The 27740-nt window shown below is 42.5% G+C and overlaps 1 protein-coding gene across 15 annotated transcripts in view; it reads right to left on the bottom strand.

Moving 5' to 3' along the window:
• The window catches only part of USP54 (ubiquitin specific peptidase 54), an 84465-nt gene that overhangs the window by 33959 nt on the left and 22766 nt on the right, over positions 1 to 27740 (bottom strand). For all 15 annotated transcript variants that reach the window (XR_014781696.1, XM_084794930.1, XM_084794931.1 and 12 more), the window contains 7 exons: positions 20205 to 21040; positions 16442 to 16534; positions 5422 to 5556; positions 3095 to 3208; positions 2699 to 2781; positions 1827 to 1932; positions 1575 to 1721 (listed from right to left, as the gene is read on the bottom strand). Coding sequence is in view for 14 of the 15 variants with exons in the window: in XM_084794930.1 (XP_084651056.1) it covers positions 1575 to 1721; positions 1827 to 1932; positions 2699 to 2781; positions 3095 to 3208; positions 5422 to 5556; positions 16442 to 16534; positions 20205 to 20351 (825 nt within the window). In the remaining variant the exon portion in view is untranslated. The remainder of the gene's footprint in view (positions 1 to 1574; positions 1722 to 1826; positions 1933 to 2698; positions 2782 to 3094; positions 3209 to 5421; positions 5557 to 16441; positions 16535 to 20204; positions 21041 to 27740) is intronic.

Genomic DNA, 27740 nt, shown 5'->3' with positions numbered 1-27740 from the left:
GTAATCGGAACAATTAAGTCAAAGCCAGGTGTGACGGCACACACCTGTAATGCTTTGTCGCCTATAAATTGTGTAAGGAGGGTGGAGGCAAGAGGATTAAGAGCTCAAGGGCAGGCTGGGCGGGGGTGGCGGGGGGGGGGGGGGGGGGGTGGCAGTGGCAGCGGCTCACGCCTTGAATTCCAGTACTCAGGAGGCAAAGGTAGGTGGATCCCTTTGAGTTCAAGACAGCCAAGGCTACACAGAGAAACCCTGTCTCGGGAAAAAAAAAAAAAGACAGAACTAATACAGAGTGTATGGACTACAAAAACAAACCCTACTTTAAGATTTTTCTGTGCACAACCTACTCCAGTTAGATTTCTTGAGAAGGAGACCCAAAATGTAACACCAGACCATTTACTCTCAAGAGTGGCTATTTAAAAGAAAAGACTTGCCTTAGTCACAGGACTATCCCCGACAGAAACCAGCACAAAGGAAACCAGACTTTCTGGTTCTCCTTGAACTGAAGGAAAGCACTGCCTGTCCCTACCTTAGGACACAGAGCTGATAAAAATGAGATCTACTCTCACATTTTTTTCCCATTCTCCAAAATAAACCCACAGAAAACCCCTAAGCTGCTAAATTATCATCTAAATCTATGTCATTACTGCCAGGGCCTAACACCACAAAATAGTGATCTGGGCTCAGCTCAGGCTGGACTCCAACCTGGTAACACTCAGCATTCCTCGGGAACCTTGTGAAGTGAAGTTCTACTTGCCAGGGGAAAGTCACTACTTTGCTGTCCACTCCTACAGCCCTCCAGTCTCCAGAGTGGGCATTAGTTCTCTGTTAACTTGAACAAGCTTCCAACAGATCAGAGCCCTGCGCTAGTTCCCAGGCTGCCCCAGCTAACCTGCCCTCCCCCTGCTGCAACAAAGCCCTTGTAACTAGCAGGACTCTCCCACTGTTTTTGCTATCGTCTCTGCTCCCACAGCCCCGGCAATTGCCAGTCTGCTTCTCTCCTTGCCTTTTCTCTCTGTTCCTCTCGGTCCAGAGAGGTAGCCAAGGCCGACTCTCTCAGATAACCCTGTCTACCCTCTCTCTTATCTACAATAAAAGCTTCCGGGCTACAAGGGAGTGGCCTTGCTGGTAGTTTCTTTATAGAGTCTTCACATACAATTATCTTCTCAACAGAGAGTTCATTTCCTGCTCTTGGACTCAGGCCACCAACTTTCACCTCACTCAGTTCCCAAAGCCAAGAAAGCTTGTCCCTTGGCCTTCCTATCTCCTGCTGTTGAATATACTTCTCTTCACCATCCAGGCACAAACAAGCAGCAAGCATCCCATAGAAACTGATTTTTTTTTTTAACCAATATCAAAGTTCTGCCCATCTGTTCACCAAGGTAAAAAGTGTGTCATTTTTTTCTAGAAGGGTTCTACCATCCTCACAAAAGTGATATGTGAGCATATACATGAGGCTCATGAGTCTGCACACAGAAACACAGTGCATCTGCCCAAATGCTATATTAACTGTCACATAGAACATACCTGTCTGTTCAGCGATTGAACAATACAAAATAAAGGTAACTAATACATACATCACCCAGCTTAAGGCAGGTGCCCAGGCTGTGGATGACATCCTCTGCCAAGTCTGAATGGTCTGAGTCCCAAACCAGCCCAATTGTGATAATTTGTGGCGCATTCATCAGTACTCGGCGGATTCGGATCCTCTCCCCACAGTTGCTCTGAAATACATACACAGCCCTAGTTCAAACATTCCCACCAGCTCTGTGGCAAGGCTGCAAATCAGGGTTCTCCTTCTTATCCCAAAGTCCATAGAGTTAACTCACCGGACAGTTCCGTAAGTCCCCCATGGTGCTGGCATTCTGAAGCAGCTCAGCAAACATACTTGGTGAAGGCTTCTCTCGCTTTTCCAGCATACAAATAGCCTGGTTACTTCAAGATGGGGAAAGGAGAAAGGTAATGGTAGATGCTGTACCAAATTATGACTAAATTAAAAAACAAAATCATCCATACAAACACCTAACTCACACAAGTCATTTCTCTTTCCATCTTTAAGATAGGGTCTCATTGTGGAATTCTTTCTGGCTGTCTTGGAACTTGCTATGCAGACCAATCTGGCCTCCAACACATAGGGTGCCTCCCAAGGGCTGGGATTAAATGTTTGGCACGTGTGATTTTTCATTTGCCCACTATACTGCAGTCCCATGTCTTGACTAGCCTCGTGGCCTACAAACACAGTGAGCTTCTCTGTCCCCAAATCCAAAACTCACAGAATCCCCATTTTCCCTCCCTCTTTGTTAGCAATTAGTAAGCCTACAAATTCTGAAATTCTGCAATATAACACAGATTCAGCAATAAGGATATATGCTGTCTGGTGGCCTTCAATTAAAAGCCAATCAACTGGAGAAACACCTAACAATACAATGAAGAATTCCCTAAGAATAGGCTGGGGAAATGTCTGCATGACAGTTAAGAGCAGCGGCTGTTCTTCCAGAGGACCATGGCTCCTCAGTCCCTAGCCCTCCACGGCAGCTCCCAGCTATCTGTATGTAACTCCAGTGCCATGAGCTCTCCTCCAACCTCCACAGTCACCAGGCATGAGCGCTGAGTACAAACATACATTCAGGTAAAACATTCATACACATCAAATAAAAATAAATAAATCTTAAGGAAAAAGAAAGAATTCCATAAAACTCACCAAAGGGACGTGGTGGAGATGTAATGCACCATCTGGGTGAAGGGCAGTGGGTCAGAAGTGGCACCACAGCTGGTACACACACACTGGGCAGAGGGAAAAAGGAATACTCAGCAGCCACACTCAGGACTTGTTTTGAAACTCGCATCCTCAGATAAAATGTTCTTAAAGAAAAAATCCAAGCCAGGCTGGGTGGTGCACACCAGTGATCCCAGCACTGGGGGAGCCAGAGGCACAGGGATCGCTGTGTGTTAGAGGCTAGCCAGGTCTACAAAGCAAGGCCAGGACAGCCATGGCTACACAGAGAAACCTTGTCTCGAAAAACTGGGGAGAGAGAGAGAGAGAGAGAGAGAGGAGAAAAGAGAAAGAAAAAGTCTAAGACATAAGATAGAGGTTTACCTGCTCAAACAGTGTCATCGCAAATTTCTGGTGAGAAATGCAGTGCTGAGCAGTACATATATCCTCTTTGGTTTCATCAGCAATGTGGAAGTGGAGTCTCATCAGGAGGTTTTCCTTATAGGAAAAAACAAAAGCAGCACAATTAAAAGCCAGTGGGCGCAACTGGTGAGATGGCTCAGACGTTAAGAGCACTGGCTGTTCTTCCAAACGTCCTGTGTTCAATTCCTTAGCACACATGGTGGCTCACAACCATCTATACTGTGATCTGATGCCCTTCTCTGGTGTGCAGGTACATATGCAGATAGAGCACTCATAAACTTAAAAATAAATAAATAAATCTTTATTTAAAAAAAAAAAGCCAGTGGGCAAGTTGGTAAGTAATTCATGCCAAGACATAGCAACCTTCCTGGAAAGCAGAGATAAAGGATAAAGATACAGAAAGGGGTGTGTGGCTAGAGAGATGACTCAGAGGTTAAGAGCACTGTCTGCTCTACCAAAGGTCCTGAGTTCAATTCCCAGAAACTACACGGTGGCTCACTACCATCTATAATGAGACCTGGTACCTTCTTCTGCCATGCAGATCTACATGCAGGCAAAACGCTGTATACTTAATAAACAAATAAATAAATCTTTTTTTTTTTTTTTCGAGACAGGGTTTCTCTGTGTAGCCTTAGCTGTCCTGGACTCACTTTGTAGACTAGGCTGGCCTCGAACTCATAGCGATCCGCCTGCCTCTGCCTCCCGAGTGCTGGGATTAAAGGCGTGCGCCACCACACCAGGCTCTTAAATAAATAAATCTTAAATAAAATAGATACAGAAGGGTTTCATCCCCACAGAACTCCTTTGCCCGCCTTTTTACAGCCTCGCCTATCCATCTCCACTTCCAACTCCTAGCAACCACTAGCCTGCTCCTAGCAACCACTAGCCTGCGCCTCCATACTTATCATCTTGTCACTTCAGGAATACTAAAGAATACTAAAGAAACCAGACATGGTGGCGCACGCCTTTAATCCCAGCACTTTAGGAAGGGAGGCAGAGGCAGGTGGATCACTGTGAGTTCGAGGCCAGCCTGGTCTACAAAGTGAGTCCAGGACAGCCAAGGCTACACAGAGAAACCCTGTCTCGAAAAAACAAACAAACAAACAAAAACAAAAAAAAAGGAATCACATAGTACATAACTTTTTTTTCTTTTTCTTTTTTGTTTTTGTTTTTTCAAGAACTTTTTTTCCCCCAATAAGGTCTCCTGTGTCCAGGCTGGCTTGACTTCGCTGTGCAGGCCGGTGAGCTCCTGCTTCCACTTCAGGAGTGAGGGAACTACAGGTAGGCACTGCTGTGCCCGGTCCACACACTGGGGATTAAAGTCAAGGCTACATGCACATTAGGCAAGTACTCCACCAACTGAGCTACATTATCAATCCCAACAAATGAACTTTTGACATATTTTCATTCAGCATGAATTCCTGTACCAACCCCCTTTTTTATTTTTGAGATAGGACTCCAGTCCTGCAAGGATTCCACTGTAAGAACAAGTCTTAAAAAGAAATAAACAGAAAACAGAAACAGACTTAAACTCACTATGAAAACTAGCCAATGACCCCAACTCTTCTAAACCCTGTGTTCTATTTATCCAATCTCAAAAGATTATCTGTGGCATGTTGACACATACATTTAGCACTTGGGAGGTGGGAGAGCAAAGATTAAAGTCACTAGAGCAATGTAATTGTTTATGCAGAATATCATATTAATATCACTAGATACACGAGTTCAAAATATGGGTTCTGAGCCGGGCATGGTGGCGCACGCCTTTCATTCCGAGCACTCGGGAGGCAGAGGCAGGTGGATCACTGTGAGTTCGAGACCAGCATGGTCTACAAAGCGAGTCTAGGACAGCCAAGGCTACACAGAGAAACCCTGTCTCAAAAAACAACAATAACAAAAAATATGGGTTCTCCAGAGCAGCACCATCAAAGCAGGCAGGATTACCTGGGTACTTGTTAAGAGTTGGCTTTCTGTGGTATTATGCCAGACCACAGAATCAGAAGCTCTGGGAGTACAGTTTGTACTTCAGTATGCCTTGGTTTCTCTGAAGGTAAAAGCCACGTTTTCCCCCAGTGGCAAGCATTAAACTGCCCTAAGCCCGAAGGGAAAAAAATCATAAAGCCACTAGACACTCACATTGTAGCAGTAGACTCTAGAACTCTAAGAAGGCTGAGAAAGTTCTAGTTCCTATGCAGAGACCAGAGCCTAGTGAATCCATCATAAAATAGGCCTTGATGAAGATGAACAATTCTACTCCTTATCAAAGGGAGGAAGAGGGCAGCACTTACAAAGCACTCTGCAGCATCATCCATAATTCCCAGCTGGAAGCGTTGCTCATCCTGGAAAGTCTTTGCCAGAGCACTGCGGAGAGTGTCAGAAGGAAGCACTTTTTCACTGCTACACTGAAACTGGTTAAAGATGCCCTGTGAGACAAGAGGAAAACACAATGCTGTTACTGAGTTTCCACACATCCTAGTCTATCGTGCTAGCATCCCTATGCTGACAGCCATAGGAACAAGATATATTCAGCTTGTGATTTAAAAACCAAAGACTAAAAATCAGACTACGGGGAGTCTCTCTGCAGTAGCGCTGGCCCCTCTGTGCAATGCTGTCAAGGGCACACTAGGGGAGCCCGTTCGCAGGACACGACGCACAGCAGTTACAGTATTTCCTGGGAGACAGAAAAGAAGTCAGTGCTCAGGTTAGAAAGAGTAAGCTACGTGTCAATGAATTGGCAATTATTTTTTGGGATGAGTTCTCTATGAAACTTAGTCTTCTTTTGTATTTTTCAGCTATATAAGATTCCAAAATTGATACAGAATATAGCAAATCAGGTATTGTGTTCATAACCCCACCACCTGAGAGGCTGAGGCAGAAAGATCAAGAATTGGAGGCCAGCTGGGTGTGGTGGTACACACCTTTAAACTTTTTCTCACCACACGTACTCTTTCGGTAATAAAATAAGCACTTCATTATGTTTACGTCCAGTTACTTCCTTGTAGTGCACAGGTAAGAGACTTAAAAATCGTGACTGAAGCGCTCACACTCTGTCAATTAAACTTCCACACTCATAACCCATTTAGACTTCACGCCGCTCACCTCCTCACCTGCTGTCAACTCTTCTCTGCATTGGATGATTGCAACTATTTCTTTTTTATATTACTTTTTAAGATTTTTATTATTTTAAATTATGTGAGTGTGGTTATGTACAGTGATACCAGCAGAGGCCGGAGGTTTTAGGTCCTTGAAGCTGGAGCTTCAGGCAGTTGTGAGATGCTTGAAGTAGCTTTGGGCGACTAAGTGAGCTTGGGTCCTCTAGAAGAACCACCTAACCATTTTCTCAACCCAACTGCAACCAATTCTTGACTGAACCAAGTCTCCAAGGAAATACACAGTAGGTTCAAAATAATAATCAGATGTTTTTAAATATATATATAATAAGGTTGAGGACATTGCTCAATTCGTAGAGTGCTTACCTAACATGTGCAAAGCCCTAAGTTGGGTCCCCAGAATTGTACAATCAGGCACAGTAGGTAGCACAAGGTAATCCTTGGCTGCATAGCATGTTTAAGGTAAGACTAGGCTACTTAAGACCCTGCCTCAGAAAACAAAAACAAAACAAAAAAAAGTAATAAAACCAAATGTCATTCTTTGTGGAAAACTTTCCAAAGATTTCCCATCAAATATGCAGTAAAAAGGCCAAAGTGAAAATTCTATGTTATTTGGCCAATGGATCTACTTCTAACTCACCCACAGCAGCCATATGGGCATCTTGCTAGGTCCCACAACCAAGATGCATGTTCTAGACCCAGAGATTTTTTACTTGTATTCCTTACTTGAATCACTCTTTCTCTCTTTGTGCAACTTGGTCACTTATTTCCTGCCGAATTTTATGCAAGTGTCACTTCTCAGTACAGTAACTCCAGTTTAACTTAAATTGCAAACTCTAGGCCCGGTATGCACACCTTTAATCCCAGCATTCCGGAGGCAGAGGCAGGCAGATCTCTGAGTCTGAAGCCAGCCTAGAGTACAATATGAGTTCCATGGGGCTAGAAAGATGGCTCAGCCATTTAAGAGCTCTGGCTCTCTCCTAAATGTTCAATTCCCAGCACCCACATGACAGCACATAGCTCTCTGCACCTCCAGTTCCAGGGGGTCTGGGCCCTCACAGACACACATGCAGACAAACCACAAATCATAAAATATAAATAAATAATTTTTTGTTTTGCTTTGTTCCTTGAGACAGGGTTTCTCTGCTGGAATTAAAGACATGCTCCACCACGCCCCGCTTTGTTTTTTATTTGTTTTGTTTTAAAGGAGAGAGGAGAAAGTTCCTTTAATATTCTCCTTTGGTGAGATCTACCCATATCACATGATTGATTGACTCAGTTACTTAAAACAAGGATGTCTTTTGCCTTTTATATAATAGTGTCATTTTAGGTACTAAGAGCATATCAAAGATTGAAAGAGCAAAACTTATTTTTTCTCATATCTATATTCTAGGAAGTAGAGATAGAGAAGAACTAAAATAAGCAATCAATTAAAATTAAGTACCATAGGAAAAAATAGGGAATGGTAGGGCTTTAGGAAAAGAGAGCTTACAATTTTTTTCTTTTCCTTTTTGTCGTTTTTCTTTTTAAAAAGATTTATTTATGTATAGTGTTTTGCCTACATGTACACCTGCAGGCCAGAAGAGGGCACCAGATCTCATTATAGATGGTTGTGAGCCACCATGTGATTGCTGTAATTGAACTCAGGACCTTTGGAAGAGCAGCTAATGCTCTTAACCTCTGAGCCATCTCTCCAGCTCCCAATTTCCCTCATTTTTGAAAACAGAGTTTCTTTGTATTGTCTTGGCTGTCCTGGAACTCACTCTTTTCTTTTCTTTAAGATCTATTTTTTTTTATTACTTATTAATTCAAGGCCAGCCTGGTCTACAGAGAGTCCAGAACAGCCAGAGTTCTGTGTAACAGAGAAACCCTGTTGCAAAAAAACAAAAACAAAATTGAGCTGGAGAAGCTGGGTGAGGTGGCGCACGCCTGTCAGCCCAGAGGCAGACGGATCTCTGTGAGTTTGAAGTCCAGGACAGCCAAGGCTACACAGAGAAACCCTGCCTCAAAAACAAATAAAAATAGGGCTGGAAAGACGGTCAACAGCACTGGTTGTTCTTCCAGTGGACCCAGGTTCAATTCCAGCACTCACAACTTCTGTAGATGCAGCTCAAGAGCTTCTGACACCCTCACACACACACACTTTCAGGCAAAAGACCAAGGAACATAAAATAAAAATAAATTTTTTCAAGTTAAAGTCATTTTTCTCATTTCACCCTCTCACTGGCATCTTTTCTCTTCAACCATGTTAAATGTTCTGAAGCCACTCAAGCACAGACCACCGTGTAATTTTCATTTCCCTACAGGTGATTCTATATGTTATAGAGGAGCTAGGGTCAGCAATACATACTCAGTATTACTTAATACATTATGAGAGAAATCTACTATAATTATTCCAAGTTATTTTGGAGCGATTTGGATCTACTTACAAGTCTATTGTTAAGTTAGGTAAAGCATAGCGGGCTGCTCCGTAATTGGTGGCTGAAGAAAGAGTGTGCCTATGCGAAAGCACTTAAACTAGACCAAGAGCAGACACAGGCCGTAGTCAGACAATGGATGTCTGTCCATCCTACACACTGAGGGTTTGTGGGAACGAAGAGACACGGGGGAGGGGCAGGGGACAACGACTCCTACTGTGACCACATGGCAGCACGAGCCTGACAGCTGGTGATTTGTGCGGGGAAGTGTCACCCAGTTTGGCAAGATTTGTCATCACCAGCTGGCTAATCTCAACTGTTACTGATAAGGTACACTGCTGACAAAAACTCCACCTCCAAACCAAAGGCCCATGAAGTTTGAGCCTCTGTTTGTTTGGAGTCTGAGCTGTTCTGCATTCCGGCCTGTGTGCAGGCTCATGTGTGCATATGGAGGCCAGAGGTCTGATAACCTCAATTGCTCTCCATCTTAATTTTCACTGAGCCAGGGCATCTCACTCACGGAACCTGGAACTCAGAGATTCAGCTAGACTGTCTGGCCAGTCTAGCCCGCAGGGACCATCCTGCGTCCGCCTCTCACACTGGGATTACAGGCATTTACTACCATGACTGGATTTTTTTTCTTTTTTGTGGGGGGGGGGAGGTTTGAGACAGGGTTTCTCTATGTAGCCCTGGCTGTCCTGGACTCACTTTGTAGACCAGGCTGGCCTCAAACTCACAGCGATCTGCCTGCCTCTGCCTCCCGAGTGCTGGGCTTACAGGCGTGCGCCACCACGCCTAGCTCCATGAACGGCTTTTTAAGAGGGTGCTGGGGATCCAAACTCAGGTCCTCCTGCTTAAGCAGCAAAAATTACTGTCTGAGACAGCTCCCAAGCTTCTAAAACTAATCCTAAAAATGGCCAGGGAAGTATTTCTAGAACAAATACAAATAATCTGTACAAATTAGACATTTACACACTTCAACCCGTTTAGTCTTTGGTTCAGTTTCCGTGGAAATTAAGCACCCTCCTCAAGCCTTCCTCCTGAAGCTCATTCCCCCCACGCTTAGCGGAACGGTAAGAAAACCCAGCAAGTCACTTAGGCCTAATGTGGTGGCTGCTGTGTATCACTCTAGAACTAAAGAGGCTGGTATCGTAGGACTGCCATGAATTTGAGGCCAGCCTGGGCCAATCTCAAAAATAAATAAGTTGAAAAAGAAAAGAAAAGCAGTTCCCCATGACTTAAAGTAATCAGGGTCTGGGCAACAACAGACCTGGCTCTTGTACTCAGCAGCATCAGTGTCTCCATGCTGTACTCTTTTCGCGTCCCTTAGTTAATTATAGGCAGCCTTCCCCATCCACAGGGAGTAAAGGAATGTATTTCAAACAGCCTTTGACTGAATCCTCTTTATTTTCTTACTTTAATTAACAGCAGTCTTGCTTTGCTATCGCTAGGAAGAGTTGTATTTGGGGTGAGCAGCCTAAGCCTTCCTAGCGTCCATCTGTGGCACTGTAACTCTTGGCGAAGCTGAAGCACAAAGCTCCTCTGTTCGGGCAGCACACTAACCCTGTGTGCCCCTCTCACGTGAGCACGGCTGGGACGGCCTCCTCCCGCTCTCTTTTTCACCCTCCTCCCACCTTTCCCAGAGGGAGATCCTGTTCACGCCAAAGAAAGCCAAGAACATTTAGTTCAGCAGTAAGAACAGGTGGCAGTACCAATAAGGAACAAAAACTGGTATTATTCCAATTTCTGAATTCTACAGCAGGGAGAGAGAAAGGACATAAAGAACTCAAACCTAGGAACCATCTTTCCTTGTGAGTTCCTAACAATTCCATTTTGATAAGGAAAAAAAAAAAAAAAAGCCCAACACCTTTCAGGTTTCTGTCTCTGCTCCCTAACAGGAGGAAACTAAAGGTCCTGTTCACTCCTGAAATAGTAAATGACTTTGTATCTGTTAGCTTGGACGCAGCACAAAAGCAACAAGACTTTAATGGCAAGAAGCAGGCGCTTCCCCACCCGCCGCTCTTGGATCAAGCAGCAGGCAACTCCGTCCATGTGAGCACATCATTATTTGCATTAACAAAAGCCATGTACGTAAGATAGAAGCACCATAAAGACAGACCATTTTGAGCCGGGCGTGGTGGTGCACGCCTTTAATCCCAGCACTCGGGAGGCAGAGGCAGGAGGATCGCTGTGAGTTCCAGGCCAGCCTGATCTACAAAGTGAGTCCAGGATGGCCAAGGCTACACAGAAAGATCCTGTCTTGAAAAAAAAAAAAAAAAAAAAAAAAGACAGACCATTTTTGTGTTCTGGCTACTATGTAGCTGTTCCTTAAGTCTCTCCTCCCACAAAATAAATAAATAAACAAACAAACACAAACACACACCCTTGCCTTGGAGCAGAAAAGCGCTTCTTTAAAAATTATTTATTTATTTATTTATTTATTATACAGTGCTCTGCCTGCATGTACACCTGCAGGTCAGAAGAGGGCATCAGATCTCATTATAGATGGTTGTGAGCCACCATATGGTTGCTGGGACTTGAACTTGGGACCTTTAGAAGAACAGTCAATGTTCATAACCTCTATGCTATCTTTCCAGCCCCAGAAAAGAGCTTTTTATTTCTATCTCAGAATAGCCTACTTTTACATATAAATTATTCTTAAATATTAGAGCCAGTAAGGTTCAAAAAGAAAATGTTCTGATTCCAGTACTTTAAGGGCCCAAAGTATTAGAATGTCCAACTCTCATCTTCCACGGGCATCCAACAATAACTTCACAAAGGTGTCCCACACTATCGCCTGCCTGACATTTGCTCAGTTCCTTCAAGACTCCTGTTCTGATCGGGGCTTCCTAATTTATTTAGTATTTCCACTCTCATGATCATTTTCCCCCTATGCCTTCTGGAAATCAAAGAACCTAAATGTAAACAATGTCGTCTGTAAATATAAGCCTCTGAGAGTAAAGGAGTTAATTTTTGAGATATGTTAATGGTTGGGGAAAAAATCCTTTCATTGGTTTTATGTGGTAAAAGAATGCTGCAATATCTTCAAGACAGGGCAAGGTCATTTATATATTTAACCTTGTAGCATCCTACAGGCAACAAAAGATTTCTCATTTTGTTATAGAAAAATCTTAACTACATCAAAACAGACAGAATAGCATGGCCAGCTTCCATGTATCCATAATCCAACTCAACAACTGCCAGTTTGTGACTGATTTAATTCCCTTTATGTCGATTCTGTGTATTTATCCTACTCCCAGATCATTTGAGGCACGTGACATATTTTCCACCTATACATAATATTCCAAATTTTAACTCTAAAAAGTAAGAACTTTTTGTTTAAAAATTGCCTATGCCATCCTCTATACAAGGTAATGATAATGCCTTAATACCATCAGATAACCATACAGTTTAATAAAGCTTCTGGGGGGGGGGGCGTCTTTCTGCTATGTAACCCAAGATAACTTCCAACCAAGCTGGCCTGAAACTCACAGCAATGTTCCTTCCTAAGCCTCCGAGTGCTGGAGTTACACGCATGTACCATCAGGCCCAACTATAAAAATATTGGATCCAACTTTAGGGAACACAGAGAACAACTGGTTATTGTCTTCCTTGGGAGTCTCTCCCTTTATAACTAGAAAGAGCTCCTTCTAGACTTCTTAATTAGACAAGTATCCACATATATTACTTCATCTTTTGTTATCACTATCACATCTACTGGTAAGTTTAACCTTTTATTTATATTCAATTGCTAACCCATTCTTCTGGTCTTAGAATCACAGAAGTTACTTACCACACTTATGTCTGCTGCTATGCTGATAGCATTTCCATACATACACGGACAGAGGTAGAAAGAGGCAAAAACATCGGACTTCAAAACAATGAACACAGACAAATATGGGCCAGAACACAGTGTTGCCCTTACTGAGAAATCATAAACTGATACTGATATTTTATACAGTTCAATGGTTAGTTTACTAACTTTGTCATAACAAAAGCGAGGGGCGTCACAAATTACCAACATTATTGGAATCAATACCTTACCCACTTACTGCATTGGGACAAGTAAAGAGTTCTTATGATGTGCACAAGGATTCTCAGTCTGCAAAAAGCTTCAGACGGCCATAAATTCTGGAAAGAACAGCCTTGACCACGCTTGCTACTTGTAGTCACATTCTACTTGACTAACATACAATCTGAACTCCAAATTTTAAAAAGGATGAAGGAGTCAGCTTAAATTATCCCAACTACCTCAATGGTAAAATCAGCTGAAGACAGTTAGAACACCCACAGCCAAGGAGGACCTAGGAACAAACAGGACGAAGGACCACACAACTCTGCTGCTGTCCATAGGTAATCAAGAGGACGCTAAACACAAGCTACGACCTACCTTCTTATGTGTAGACTTTTATTTACTAGCTAAAATGTCTAGGAAGCATACTGGAAATCTAATTTCCTGCTTTAACTCATGTAGACTAATAGATTTACTCTCTGATATTGGCCATGAAGGATAATGAAAAAATGAAAGAAAAAAAAAAACCAACTCCATTTCTATAGGCTAGAAAAAACGAGGAATAACGATCCTGTGCTAATCTTTCAGTACTCAAAAGGAACTCAAAAGATATTTCCCCCCTATAATCTCTAATTTGCCCCAGCTAGGCAGTCTGACTGCTCTCTAAGTAAAGACGTTCTAAGACATCCCATAATACAAAACCTACTCCTCCTATCACGCCCACCTCCACTAGGCACCATCCTCCAGATTTTATGCTATGTCATAGGATGCTTTTTTAAAAATCACTAATTGAAAAAATTTAATTTAGTCAATCAAAGCAACATTCCTCTTTGCCTATAACAAAAAGTCCTCTGTCCTACGTGCTGGCACTGAAAAACCTCTAGGACAATCCCTGGAAGAAGAATAAAATCTCTGCAGCATTTAACTAAGTACAGAGGACGGATTTCCTCCCAGAACAGGGACAAACGAATGCGCCAACACCAAAGAAAAGTTATACCCTGTGGACAGCGGGTGCAAGACTAACCCAACATGAACAATAATAAGACTCTGGGCTACAGGTGATGACAGTTTAGGTCAGGAAAAATCATTTAATCATAATAGATAGGAATAGACTGGGTTTTGAAAGAAACAGTAATTAGTACAACACAATCTTAAATCAGAGTTGACAGATATCAAGGATTTTTTAGATAGTTTTTTTTAATGGACCTAGTCGGAAATGTTACAATCAACTTATTGAAGAGTTTGTTAAAATTATATAAGGGGGTGGAGAGATGGCGCTGCTGTTAAGAACACTAGCGGCTCTTCCAGGGGACCTGGGTTCAATTCCCAGAACCCACATGGCAGCTTATGATCTCTGTAACTCCAGGTACAGGGGATCTGATACAGACATATATGCAGGCAAAACATCAATGCACGTAAAATAAAAATAAATAATTTTTTTAATTTTATATTTAAAAGCTGGACATGGTGGTGCACACCTGTAATCCCAGCACTCAGGAAGCAGAGTTTGAGGCCAGCCTGTTCTACAAAGTGAGTCCAGGACAGCCAAGGCTACACAGAGAAACCCTGTACTGAAAACACACACACACACACACACACATAATTTATTTTTTTATAACTTCTCACATGTATATGTTTGATTATACACACACCTCCATTATTTATAATCTGTTTTGTTACAAGTTATAGTGGTTCTAAGTAAAATACAGAAAAAATTATCTGTGGCTCAAATGCCACAAAGCTCAGAAGATTCCTTTACCTCCTCCACAGATCCCATCGCGGTAGCGAGGCCAGAACTTGGGGACTAAGGTAGAAGAATCACAAGCAAGATCAAAGCCAGCCTAGGCTACATAGCAAACCCAAGACCAGACAGGTAAATATAAAACAACAAAACCAAAATAAAACAAAAAGACAAAATGCTTCCAAAACAATGTAGTTCAGTTGGTAAAGTGCTTGCCGGGCAAGCACAGAGCCCTGAGTTTGACCCCAGCATCAGAGGAAACTGGGCTTAGTAGTATATGCTTGTAATTCCAGCATACATAGGAGGTGGACTCAAAAGAATCATTCTCAGCAAAGTAGCAAGTTCAAGGCCAGTTTAGACTAATTCTGACCACATAAGAACCTACCTTAAAAAAAAAAAGTTGTCAATTATTGCATATAACCAGTGAAAGTTAGAAAATTCAAGACTATTCAGCTCACAGTTTCTACTTTAAGCTAAAAGGCAACTAAAATAAATATATAATGATCATATTGAGGCAGTGATGAAAAACTAAGAAGTCAACCTTCAGGCGGCTGTGGTGCTGAATGTCTTTAATGCCTGCACGCAGGAGATGAGTTTGAGGCTAGCCCAGTCTACAAACCTAGTTCCAGACAGCCAGGGCTATTACACAAGGAAACTCTGTCTCAGAAAAACAAAACAAAACAACAAAATTCAGCCTTCATAAACAAAATAATGACCTTGGAATCTTGCTCTGAACTCAGATGGAAGCTACAGATTGATACAAATACAACCAATATATTGCATACCTGAACTAAAAACACAGGAGAGTTTTATGCTGGTCAAGGACATGGCTCCAACCAAGGACCTTGGTTTCCTTCTCTGTCAAATCTCTCTCATATTCTTTGTCTCTATACAAATGACCAGATTTTACTCAGAGCATGAAAATATGAGATAGGGAAAAATAATGAAGCCAGGTAGTGGTGGCTCACACCTGTAATCCCAGCACTCAGTGAAGCAAAGATGGGTCTCTGTGAGTTCAAGGCCAGCCTGGTCTACAAAGACTCCAGAACAGCCAAGGCTACACAGAGAAACCCTTTGTCAAAAAAATAAAAAAATAAAAAATAAAGAAGTTGTTCTCTGACCTCCACACAAGTGTCAATGGCACATACTTACACAAAACAAATAAAATTAATTTTTGAAAATCTAATGGAAAGCATCATGAAACAATAAATTTCCTAAATTTAGTTTTAACAAATAATAGTTGATTCCTGTTTTTCAGCCAAGCAGTGGTGGCGCACACCTTTAATCCCAGCACTCAGGAGGCAGAGGCAGGTGGCTCGCTGTGCATTCCAGGCCAGCCTGGTCTACAAAGTGAGTCCAGGACAGCCAAGGCTACACAGAGAACCCCTGTCTTGAAAAACCAAAAACCAAAAACAAAACAAAAAAAAATCAAAAAAACAAAAAAACTGTTCTTTCAAAAGGAAAATTCGGCTGGGCGGTGATTGTGCACGCCTTTAATCCCAGCATTTGAGAGGCAGAGGCAGGTGGATCTCTGTGAGTTCCAGGACAGCTAAAGCTGTTACACAGAGAAACCCTGTCTCAGGAAGAAAAAAAAAAAAGAAAGAAAGAAAATTCAAAACTAGTTTTGGAAGTAATTACAACTCTTGGCAAACTGGAGCAGAATGGCATACCAAACTGCATAACAATACTTCAAAATAAAACACTCACACTAATTTCTGCTATAAATTGCAGAAAGATAATTCAGTAACAAATTCTTAAGAATTGTCCTGATTACGAGCCTGGGGTTAGCTCAGAGGTTAAGAGCACTGACTGTTCTTCCAAAGGTCCTGAGTTCAATTCCCAGCAACCACATGGTGGCTCACAACCATCTATAATGAGATGTGGGGTCCTCCCCAGGTGTGTAGGTGTACATGCAGGCAGAACATTGTATACATAATAATAAAAAAATAAATCTTTTTTAAAATTGCCCTAATTAACCAAATCCCCTCAGTAGTAACAACAGTAATTAAAATGCTTTCAGGAGCTTACCTTAAGAGCGCAGAAGATGCAGGAATCACCCATGCACTTGTGAGTCGTAAGCTGCCGAAAGCTACGGCGGAAGATGTCCAAGTGCCACAAAACCTTCCAAAAAAGGAGGGAACTCATTATCCTACAAACAGCCTTTATCTTTAAAGTGAAGAACTCAAGCAAACAGGGCATGACTGCAGGAAAAACCTTTATTCTTCGGACAAAAGATCATTCTTACAATATTGAAACAAATCTCAAAAAAGGCGAAACATCAAGGCTAGGGAGATGGCTCAGTGGTTAAGAGCACCGCCTGGTCTTCCAGAGGTCCTGAGTTAATTCCCAGCAACCACACAGTGGTTCACAGCCATCTGTGATGTGATCGGATGTCCTCTTCTAGCATGAAGGTGTACACGCAGGCAGAACACTTTTTACATAAATAAATAAATCTTAAGAAAACAAAAAAAGAATTGGAAGGACATAGAATCATTTAAAAAGAAAAAGGTGAAGCATCAGAGCTGGAAAAGGCTCAGCGGTTAAAAGCACTTACTGTTCCTGCAGTTTGGTTTCCAGCACCCACAGCAGGTGGCTCACAAAGCCTTTAACTCCAGCTCCAAGGGATCTATCACCCTCATCTGGCCTCCATGAGCACACTGGATTCAATTGTACAAACCCAGACACAGACACACAGACACACACACCCCATAAATTTTTTAAAGCATTTTTTTAATATCAAAGGAGAAAGCTGGGATTATATAGTAACTAACAAGAGTGACAAATGAACATATTCTGGAAATAAAAGTCATCCAGTGAAAATATCCTATAGCAAAAATCAAATTGATACTAAAGAAAAAAATTAGGGATTATAAACTGTAGAACTGGTCTAGGGGGATTAGCCATGTGACAGAGCACCAAGGGACAAGTTCAATGTAAAGGATCAATTCATCAAGAAATGGTACAAAATTAGGGCTGGAGAGATGGCTCAGCGGTTAAGAGCACTGGCTGCTCCTGCAGGTGTACATATAGACAGAGCATTCAAATAAATAAATAAATCTTTTTGAAAAAAGAAAAGGTACAAAATTAACGGATGATCTCCATGAGAAAAGTAAGAATGCCTTTAAATTTGTATTAGAAGCCTGAACCAAATGAAAAAAAATTACCTTTGTGAAAACTCCTTAAGTAATAGCGAGCTGCTGGGTGCACTGACACATACCTCTAAGAGGCAAGTGGATCTCTGTGTTAGGCCACACTGGCTGGGCATGGTGGCGCACGCCTGTAATCCCAGCACTCAGGAGGCAGAAGCAGGTGGATTACTGTGAGTTCGAGGCCAGCCTGGTGTACAAAGTGAGTCCAGGACATCCAAAGCTATTTCAAAAAACAAAACAAAAACAAAAAAAGCCACATTGGTTTACACACCAAGTTCCAGGCCAGCCAGAGCTACACAGCAACATCTAGTCTTCTTTTTTAAAAGTAGTAGTATGGGGCTGAGGAGACAGCTCAGTGGTAAGGGCACTTTTTATGAAAGCAAAGGACCTGAGTTCAAATCCCTAGCACCCATATAAGTGCTAGGTGTGATTCACATGCTTACGAACCTAGTGTTGAGTTCTCTGACTAGCCACCCTAACTGAAATGGCAAGACAATCTTCAGGTTCACTAAGCGACCTTGTCTCCAACATATAAGGTACAGAGCAATAGAGGAAAACACCAATCTCTCCCCCTGGCTTCCATGTGCACATACATGGGTACATACACACACATAACTGCATTTATACCACACACACACACACACACACACACACACACACACACACACACAAAAGTAAATAAATAAATGTAATTTAAAAGTTTTTTAAAAATTAAATAATGTCGGGGCTGTAGAGAGGCCTAGCAGTTAAAAGCTGGCTCCTCTTGCAGAGGACTCACCTAAGTTCCACCCCACACCCACAAGACAGCTCACAGTTTCTTGTCCCAGGGATCAAATACCCTTTTGGGCCTCCATGGGCTTTGTATGCATGTGGTGCATACACACAGAAGCAGGCAAAACATCCATACTAAAATATTTTTAAATAAAGTAACAATAATTTCTTAGGAAATTTTCCTTGCTAGAAAAATGGTACAATACATAAAAAACAAAACAAAACCTGAATTAAAGGCACACGTCTTTAATTCCCAACACTAAGGAGACAAAAGTTGGCTGACAACTTCTGAGTTCCAGGACAGCCAGGGCTACACACAAGAAGCCCTGTCTTGAAAAACCAAAAAAGAAAGATGTTGTGGAAGTTTTGGTTTCTATGTAAACATGTTTTTGTTTTAATCCCAGGTGTGGGACATGGGGGCTGCTCTAGTTTGTCCACAGCTGAACTACCTTGTGGGGTGTGTGGTCTTTGCCAGTTGGGATAATGCCAGACCCAGAGAGCAAGTGAGAAGGGTTCCAAGTTCTGAGGCTACCCTGCCACTCCTGCTGCTGTTGATGCAGCTTGGCCAGAGGAAGCTGGAGATATTCTTAAACTTGCCCCTAGGAACCCGACAATCCTAAGCAGCAGGAAGTAGCTAAGGAAAACTACTTTTCTTCTCCCACCAACCTTTCTGTCCTTGCTGGTGTTGGGGTGTTGGAAGGGATTAGGAGGAATATGGAGAAAGAGATTTAAGGAACCCAAAATAAATATAGTTTTTAAAAATCCTACAGAAAGACTGGAGAGATCACTCTGTAGTTAAAAGCACTGGCTGCTCTTCAGGGGACCCAGACTCAATTCCCAGCACCAACATGGCACTGCACACCTGTCCGTCTATCTGTAACTCCCGTTCCAGGGCTTCTGACACCCTCACATGCATACAAAACAACAATGAACATAAAATAAAAGTAAATTTTATATACCAGAAAGGGGAGAAAAGCCAGTCATGTTGGCACACACCTTTAATCCCAGAATTTGGGAGGCAGAGACAGATCTCTGTGAGTTCCAAGCCTGACTGGTCTACATAGATTTCTAGACCAACCAGGGATACATAATGAGACCCTGTCTTTAAAAGGTCGAGGGGGAGTGGTGTGTGGAAAAATGGCATAGTGCTTAAAAGCATTTGCTGCTCTGCCTGAGGGCCCACATTCAATTCTCAGCATCCACATGACAGCTTACAACTTCTTATAATTCAGGAGATCTGATGACTCTGGCTTCCAAAAGAACCTATACTCATATCCAGACACATGCCTATGTATAGTTTAAAAAATAAAAATAATATTTTTTGAAGAAAACAATAATAAAACTGCCCTGGGATGGCAGGCCACAGCACACCTAGAGTATCTGCTACTTGAAAGCCACACTATCCTTGGGGCTGAAGAGATGTCTCAGTGGGTCAGTCACTTGCTGCATTAGCAAGAGTTTAGATTCCTGACACCCAATAGATGTTGGGTGTGGATGGCAGCCCTGCCTGCAACCTCAGTGCTGGGTAGGCAGAGATGGAGGATCGCCAGAGCACGCTGACACTCACACACGCACCCACACACATCAAAACACATGCACATGAAAACAAGGAGATAGTGTCTCAAGATACAGTCTAAAAAGTCTGACATTGATTAATAACACTTTTATCTTTATAATCTCCAATTCTACAAATTAGGTAACATTCGAAAAGATAAAGAGCCTTGCCTAAATCACACAGATAAATGTAAAATATGATCTCGGGTTATGGATTTCAGACAGAAGCTGGTAAGTATAACATCTGAAGGTTTCTGCAACCACAGGACTGCAGATGGACTAAGTAACAGCCGTCACAAGGAAGGAGGTGGCCTTACCTGCAGGGCGCTGTTGAGGAAGCAGCTGTTCTGCCCTGGCTCGTTGCTGAGGCCTTTGCTGGGGGCGATAGACATTGAGCTTCGAGGTGCAAACATCCCTTGAACATTACCACGGCTTCCTGAAAAGTAATTTCTTTTCCAAGACATTATTGTTCACATTAGCCCAAAAAGCTTTAAAAAAAAAAAACAGGAAGAAAGGCTTTATATCTTTTTGGCAGGGAAACTGTGTCTTCTGAAGTCCTCAAAAGAAAAGAATCCAGAAGTTTGTTTGCATTGAAGGCTGAGTTTACAGCCTTCCAACCTCATCTGTAAGTTCAGAGAATTCAGGGGTCCCCTTAGATCCAAGTGACAAATCTGTCCTTCACCTGCCCTGGTGTTCAAAACGTAACTTGGCACATGACTAACGCAGAGAAGTCCTTAAGTATTACTTCCTTCTGTGCTGCTGAAACTGCTTCCTTCCCTAACGTCCTGGTGACACAGATGGACCTTCAACTCAGTAGTATCCAGGAGCAGGCGAAGATGTGTTCCTCGGCTCTCTTTCCAATGCTTCTCGAGGACTGAAGACTTCCCACTGGAAGGAGAGGCAGGAATCCAGGACACTCCTCTTCACCCCCTTAGTGCCTTGTCTCAGCATCCTCTAGCAAAACTCAAACTCTAAACAACTGAAAAGATACCACAAGGCCAAGAAGTTTGTCTGGTTCTCCGTAGGCTTTCTGCTGACGTTCCTTGCTGCACTTCTCACGTATGCTCCAACTTTCTTCTGTCCTCTCTACCAGATCCTCAGAAAGTCTCTTCTCTCCTCTTCTGAGACCAGAATAGCCAGCTGTGCCAGAGAGCTTTAACAGAAAGAAAAAAAAAAAATCAAAAGCTTACGTCATTTAATGACTCTACTGGCTTTGGACTGTTCTGCCAAGATCAACGCTGCCTCACCTCTCAGTATAAACTTGAAACCTTGGCAAACAATGCTGAAAGAAAGAGAGACAGAGGGAGGGAGAAAGGGAGAGAAAAAGAAGGAGGGAGGGAGGGAGAGAGAGGAAAGAGAGGGAGGGAGTGGGAGGGAGGGGAAGAGAGAGAGAAAGAGAGGAGAGAGAGAACAAGTAACAAGGGAAATGCTAAACTAAAGGGAAAAAGAAGTTCGGCATCTTCACATTCATGAGAAACTTCTCTTAAATTTTGAAGAAAAAACCTAAACTGTGCAGAAATAAAAGCCAAACTTTCTAGAATGAGGCTAAGGAAGAACAAAATAACAACAAAAAACAACAACAAATCACTAAGAAAGCAAACATCAAGATATAAAAGGACAAACCTGCTACCTGTCTTCCACTTAATCTCTCTCTTACAATCTCTCTAACGGGTACCCCCCTTCCCTTCCCCCCCCACCCCCCGCCACTGCCTCTCTGTCTGTGTCTCTCTCTCCCCTCATGACCCACTCAGGCTCTAACTCTTCTTCCCCTCTCTTCCCCCAAATAAACCTCTCAAAAACAAAAAAAAAAAAAAAAGAGCAAGGAAGTCTGTCTTCCAGGTGTTGTGAAGGTGTCTTCCGTGCGTGGCTCTGAAGCCCTGTCTACAGGTGGAGGACACGGCAGCACGCCGACTCCATTCTAGGGGGACAAAGCTCTACCCCAGAGAATCACTCTTGTCCTCAATATCCAGTCCAAAAGATTTATGCCTTCTGCCTCATCCACTCCCTTGTGTGACCAATGTTTTTATTTTTGATTAATTTATTCAGATTACATGTCAAGTGTCGTCCCTTTACTTGTTCCCTGCCATTCCTCCCTCCCCCTCCTTTCACCCTATTTCCCTCCCCTAGGTCTGTGACAGAAGGGGACATCCTCTGCCACCATATGTAACCAATTTTTTAATCAATATTTTTCCAGAGGATCAGAGAAATAATTTGAGTTATAAACCACTCAATCTTCACATGATACAGAGGAGCTCAGAATGAGAAGTCATCCACTGACCAACTTTTGGCTTCAACTAGCTGAAGCGTCTGCGAGGCAGCAGGAAGGAGGACCAAATCAAGCACCATCCCTGAGAAGAAGTCATCTCGTCTCCAGCATCTGAGAGGCAGGGAGGGTCTCGCCATGCTGGCCTGGAACTACTCTATGTAGGCCTGGATGGCCTCAGACCCAGAGTGCTGAGATTAAAGGTGCGTGTCAGCGCAGGGTTCCTAAATCACTTCTCTCTCTCCTTCCACCATGCGCACTCACAGTATCAAACTCAGGTCATCAGGCTGGGCAGCAAGGAACTTTACCCTCTAAGTCACCTCAATGACCCACATTTCTATTTTGAGATGGGGTCTTAATATATAGCTCTAGTTGGCCTGGAACTTATGACATAGACCAGGATGACCTCAAATCTACAGCAATCCTCCTTCTTGTCCAAGTGCTCAATAGGTATATACAACCAAAGCTGGCTGAAGTGCTAAATTCCAAATATCTCCTCAAGCTTCCCTTTAATATCTGCAATATATACCACTTAGGAAATCAAAAATAGGCCAGGTATTATAGCAGGCACCATTATCCTAGCATCCAAGAGGCAAAGGCAGAGAGATTAGAAGTTTGAGGGCAAGCCGAGGCTAAATAGTAAGACTATCTCAAAAAAAAAAAAAAAAAAGAGCTGGGCAGTAGTGGCACAAGCCTTTAACTTGAAAGAACAGGGCTGGAGAGATGGCTCAGAGGTTAAGATCACTGGTTGCTCTTCCAGAAGTCCTGAGTTCAATTCCCAGCAACCACATTCATAATGAGATCTGGTGCCCTCTTCTGGAGTGCAGGTATACATGCAGGCAAAACAGTGTATACATAATAAAAAAATAAATCTTAAAAAAACAAACAAACAAAGAATAGCTAAAGAAGCTTTAAAAAGCAGGGTTGATGATACATCTCTTTAATTCCACATTCAGAGGCAGAGGCAGGCAGATCTCTGTAAGATGAAGGCCAGCCTGGTCCATATAGTGAGTTCCAAGCCATCTATGGCTACACAGTGAGACCCTGCTTTAAATAAAAACAAACAACAAAAACCATAATGGGCAGGGAGGTATAGTGGTACACTTCTGTAACCCTACACATGAGCTCCAGAGAAGCCTGGACTTTGTATCAAAACCCTGTTTCAAACAAACAAAAAGCAAAAATGCTTTGAGGTTTTAATCCTTGTCTAAGGGACATCTGACACCATCCTCGGTGTGTCCAGTGGAAAAACTGAGGCACGGGACTATTCACTGGTTGCACAAGACTGTCCTTCCCCTTCTCTACATTCCTGGGCTATTTATAATCTTCATAATCTGCATGTCACAATTAAAGTATTTGATTATACATTGTATGCTCATACTATTCACTGTTTTTATTACTCTCCTTTTGTTTTACATCGTATCAGTCATGTGTCATATGACTGTATAAAATACAGGCATAATAAGATGACACTCTACTGACATTCTTTAATCTTCACAAGAGCCTATCAGGTAGATACTAATAGTTCAACTTTCCAGAAGAATAAACTGGGATGTAAAGCTGATATCTGCCTAACTGGTATGTGGCAGAGCTGGAATTGGGTGGCTATAATATTGTCACTTAATTATGAATCTTATACTGTTCCCAAAGCCCCATCACAGTGACAGTCACAATGAGGCACGCACACATTGTCTAGTGATTGATGTCAAACCAAGAGGAACCCACGCATCCCACAGACCGTAAGACCCTGAATTCTCTATATGTCCCTCATCAACACTACACTCAAGTCCACTCAGAAACCTCCAACCAGCCACGCAGCATTCCTTTAGCTCAACTGCCGCAAAGGAATGACGAGCCTCCACTTAGCTCTCAGCAAAGGGACTGGGCAGGCAGGTGGAGCTTTCAGTATCCACATTAGGTGCTCACTGAAACTTTGCCTGCCCTATGACACATACCCAAGCACAGAAGCAAAGGGAAGACAGACAGTGACAGAAAAAGGATTCACAGGCTCTAAATGGCACCATGATGGGAGGAAAGCAGTAAGTTGTCACATTAGTTAGGTATGTCAGAAACTGAAAGGGACAGCCAAAAAGAACAAGGGCAAGAAAGGCAGTAAAATTGGGTCAGGCAAACACTGACGACAAAAACACTGCACTTCAAATGAAATGTTGGGTACTAGGCCTAGCACTGAGCAGCATGATCTCCACTGTTAACTACTGAAGAAACCTAGGAATAGAAATGGTATTAGAGCTACATATATATTTTTGTTTGTTTGTTCTATTTTGTTTTTTGTTTTTCAAGGCAGAGTTTCTCTGTGTAGCCTTGGCTCTCCTGGACTCACTTTGTAGACCAGGCTGGCCTTGAATTCACAGCGATCCACCTGCCTCTGCCTTCCTGAGTGCTGGGATTAAAGGCGTGCACCACTACCACCTTGCTAAAAAACTTTTTAATACTTCAGTGTAAAAGAACATATCTACCACTCATTCTCAAATGGTTCAGAACTAAAGAAATATGCATATATGCATATATGTACACACAAACACACACAAAAGGAATACATAGATAAAAAACAAATATAGGAAAATATTAATAATAGTTGACTTTCACTGAAAAGCACAAGAATGCCAAGCTAGGGAAACATCTCAGTTGGCAGGGTCTGCCTACAATGCAAAATCCTGGGATCAATCTCCAGCATTGCCTAAGTAATGCGACTGAGATCCCAGCACTGCCTAAGTAATGTGACTGAGATCCCAGCACTGCCTAAGTAATGCGACTGAGATCCCAGCACTTGGGAGGCAAAGGCACAAAGTCCTTAAACTACAAAGAAAATTTGAGGCCAGGCTAGACTACATGAGATCCTATATATATAATTTTTTTTTAAAAGTATCTCTATTTCTATTTCTTGTAACTTCTCTATAAATTTTATATTTGTTTAAAAGAGAGGCTGGAAATCTCAAAGTTAAAGAAAAAAACAATTACAAGACTGGAGAGATGGCTCAGAGGTTAAGAGCCCTGCCTGCTCTTCCAAAGGTCCTGAGTTCAATTCCTGGGAACCACATGGAGGCTCACAATCATCTACAATGAGATCCGGGCCTTCTTCTGGCCTGCAGGCAAAGCACTGTTTAATTAATAAATAAATAAATTTTTTGAAAAGAAAAAAACAATTATAATCAATATAGTATGAGGATCTGGGGAAACAACTGAGTTAGTTGGTAAATGCTTCACAGCAAAAGCATGAAGACCTGAGTTTGATCCTCAGACAAAGACAAAAAGCCAGGTATGTTTGTAAACCCAGGGCTGGGGAGGAGAGAAGAATATCCCCGGGTCATCCTAACCAGCTAGTCTAGCTCAAAAATAAGGTGGAAAAGCAACTGAGGATGACTCATGTACAAGGCTGTGCCTTGAATCCTGAGCACCAGAAAAAAACAAGTAAAGTGTAATGACATCTAAGGACCAAATGCAGCGATCTAGCACAAAGAGGGCTGGCTAGGGGCGGGGCCGAAGGTTAAACACTGTGCTCTGTGCTCACACTTTTGTCTTTACGTTTAACTCCAGGCAGAACATGCAGGACAAGATCCTGAACTTCATTTTTTCTTTCTTTCTTTCCTTCTTTCTTTCTTTCTTTCTTTTCTTTCTTTCTTTTTCCTTCTGTTTGCTTTTGGTTTTCGAGACAGGGTGTCTCTATGTTGCCTTGGCCGTCCTGGACTCACTCTGTAGACCAGGCTAGCCTCAAACTCACAGAGATCCACCGGCCTCTGCTTCCCGAGTGCTGGGATTAAAGGGGTGCACCACCACGCCCAGCCTTCTGAACTGCCTTCTTGCCTCTCATGGATCATTACTCTGCTGGTTATCGTGGTCAAAGACCCCCACTCCCGCCCCACCCAACACTCCTTCATATTAGTTATTTCTGAACACACAGATTGCAGTATGTGGAATTTTTATTCTATAGAGTTGGAGATAATAGGTATGAAATCAGTGAAATTAGTTGAAAAAGAAAATGTAACTATAATAACTAATTCCAGAATCTTACTAAATTCTACTTACCTTTAAATAAGTCTCCAAAATCTGTATCTAAAACAAGATACAGGTGACTTTTTAAAATAGAGACTTATTAGGCCAGGCAAAATGGCGCATGCCTTTAATTCCAGCAGGGAGAAAGAGGCAGACAATTCTCTGTAAGTTCAAGGACAGGCTGTTCTACAAAGAGAGTTCCAGGACAACCAGGCCTACACAGAGAAACTCTGTCTCTGGAAGAAAGAGACAGAGACAGTGACAATTTTTTTCATTTTCATTTCTCGAGACAGGGTTTCTCTGTGTAGGCCTGGCTGTCCTAGACCTGCTTTTTAGACCGGGATGGCCTTAAACTCACAGTGATCCACCTGCCTCTGCCTCCCAAAAAGTGCTGGGATTAAAGGCATACGCCACCATGCCCAGCTTCAGAGAGCCTTATTAACAGAAACAATATTTATTTCCTTCTAACTTAAGCTTGAAAGAAAATAGAGATAAACATCTACAACCATTTGTAAAAGGTCAACAACTATTTGTTGATTTATTCACTGGTTATCTGAAACTTCTGGGTAAACAGTTACCCAAATGAGCAATACTCAGAAGGTTGAACTTTGGCATCAAATTAGTACATCATGTAGAAAAGAAAAATTATATAGTGTTAAAATACAGAAAATCATATTTTCTATCGCTTACACAAAAACTGTCTGAAGCCAACTAAGGAAAATAAACAGACAAGAAATCATGTTTCACTTTGTTATAGAAAGAGATGTAGAAAGGCTGCTTAGTTCTTTACTATAAAGATTCACAGTTCAGCTTCTTGAGCCGATAATGTTCCTACCAACATGGTGAACGTTCATAAGACCTGTTGGACATTCTGCAAGAAATGTGGCAAGCACCAACCCCACAAAGTGACACAGTACAAGAAGAGCAAGAATTCTTTCTATGCCCAGGGAACAGGGCATTACGACAGGAAACAGAGTGGCTATGGTGGGCAGACTAAGCCTGTTTTGAGCAAAAAGGCTAAAACTACAAAGGATTGTGCTGAGACTGGAGTGTGTGGAGCCCAACTGCAGATCTAAGAAAATGCTAGCTATTAAGAGATACAAGCATGGTGCTGGGCGTGGTGGCGCACGCCTTTAATCCCAACACTCGGGAGGCAGAGGCAGGCAGATCACTGTGTGTTCGAGGCCAGCCTGGTCTACAAAGCGAGTCCAGGACAGCCAAGGCTACACAGAGAAACCCTGTCTCAAAAAAATAAAAAAAACAAAAAAAGAGATACAAGCATGGCAGGCGCCTTTAATCTCAGCACTCAGGAGACAGAGGCAGGTGGATCTCTGAGTTCAAGGCCAGCCTGATCTACAAAATGAGTCCAGGATAGCCAAGGCTACACAGAGAAATCCTGTCTCAAAAAACCAAAACAAAACAAAACAAAAAGTACAGGATCTGGGTGGCTGCTGAGATGGTTCAAAAGTTAAGAGCACTGACTGCTCTTCCAGAAGTCCTGAGTTCAATTCCTAGCAACCACTTGGTAGCTCCCAACCAGCTATAATGTGATCTGATGACCTTTTCCGGCCTGCAGGTA

Source organism: Acomys minous, assembly GCF_964271855.1.
Source record: "Acomys minous genome assembly, chromosome: 9".
In the NCBI taxonomy this organism is placed as follows: Eukaryota; Metazoa; Chordata; class Mammalia; order Rodentia; family Muridae; genus Acomys; species Acomys minous.
This window is presented reverse-complemented; position numbering and strand designations above follow the sequence as displayed.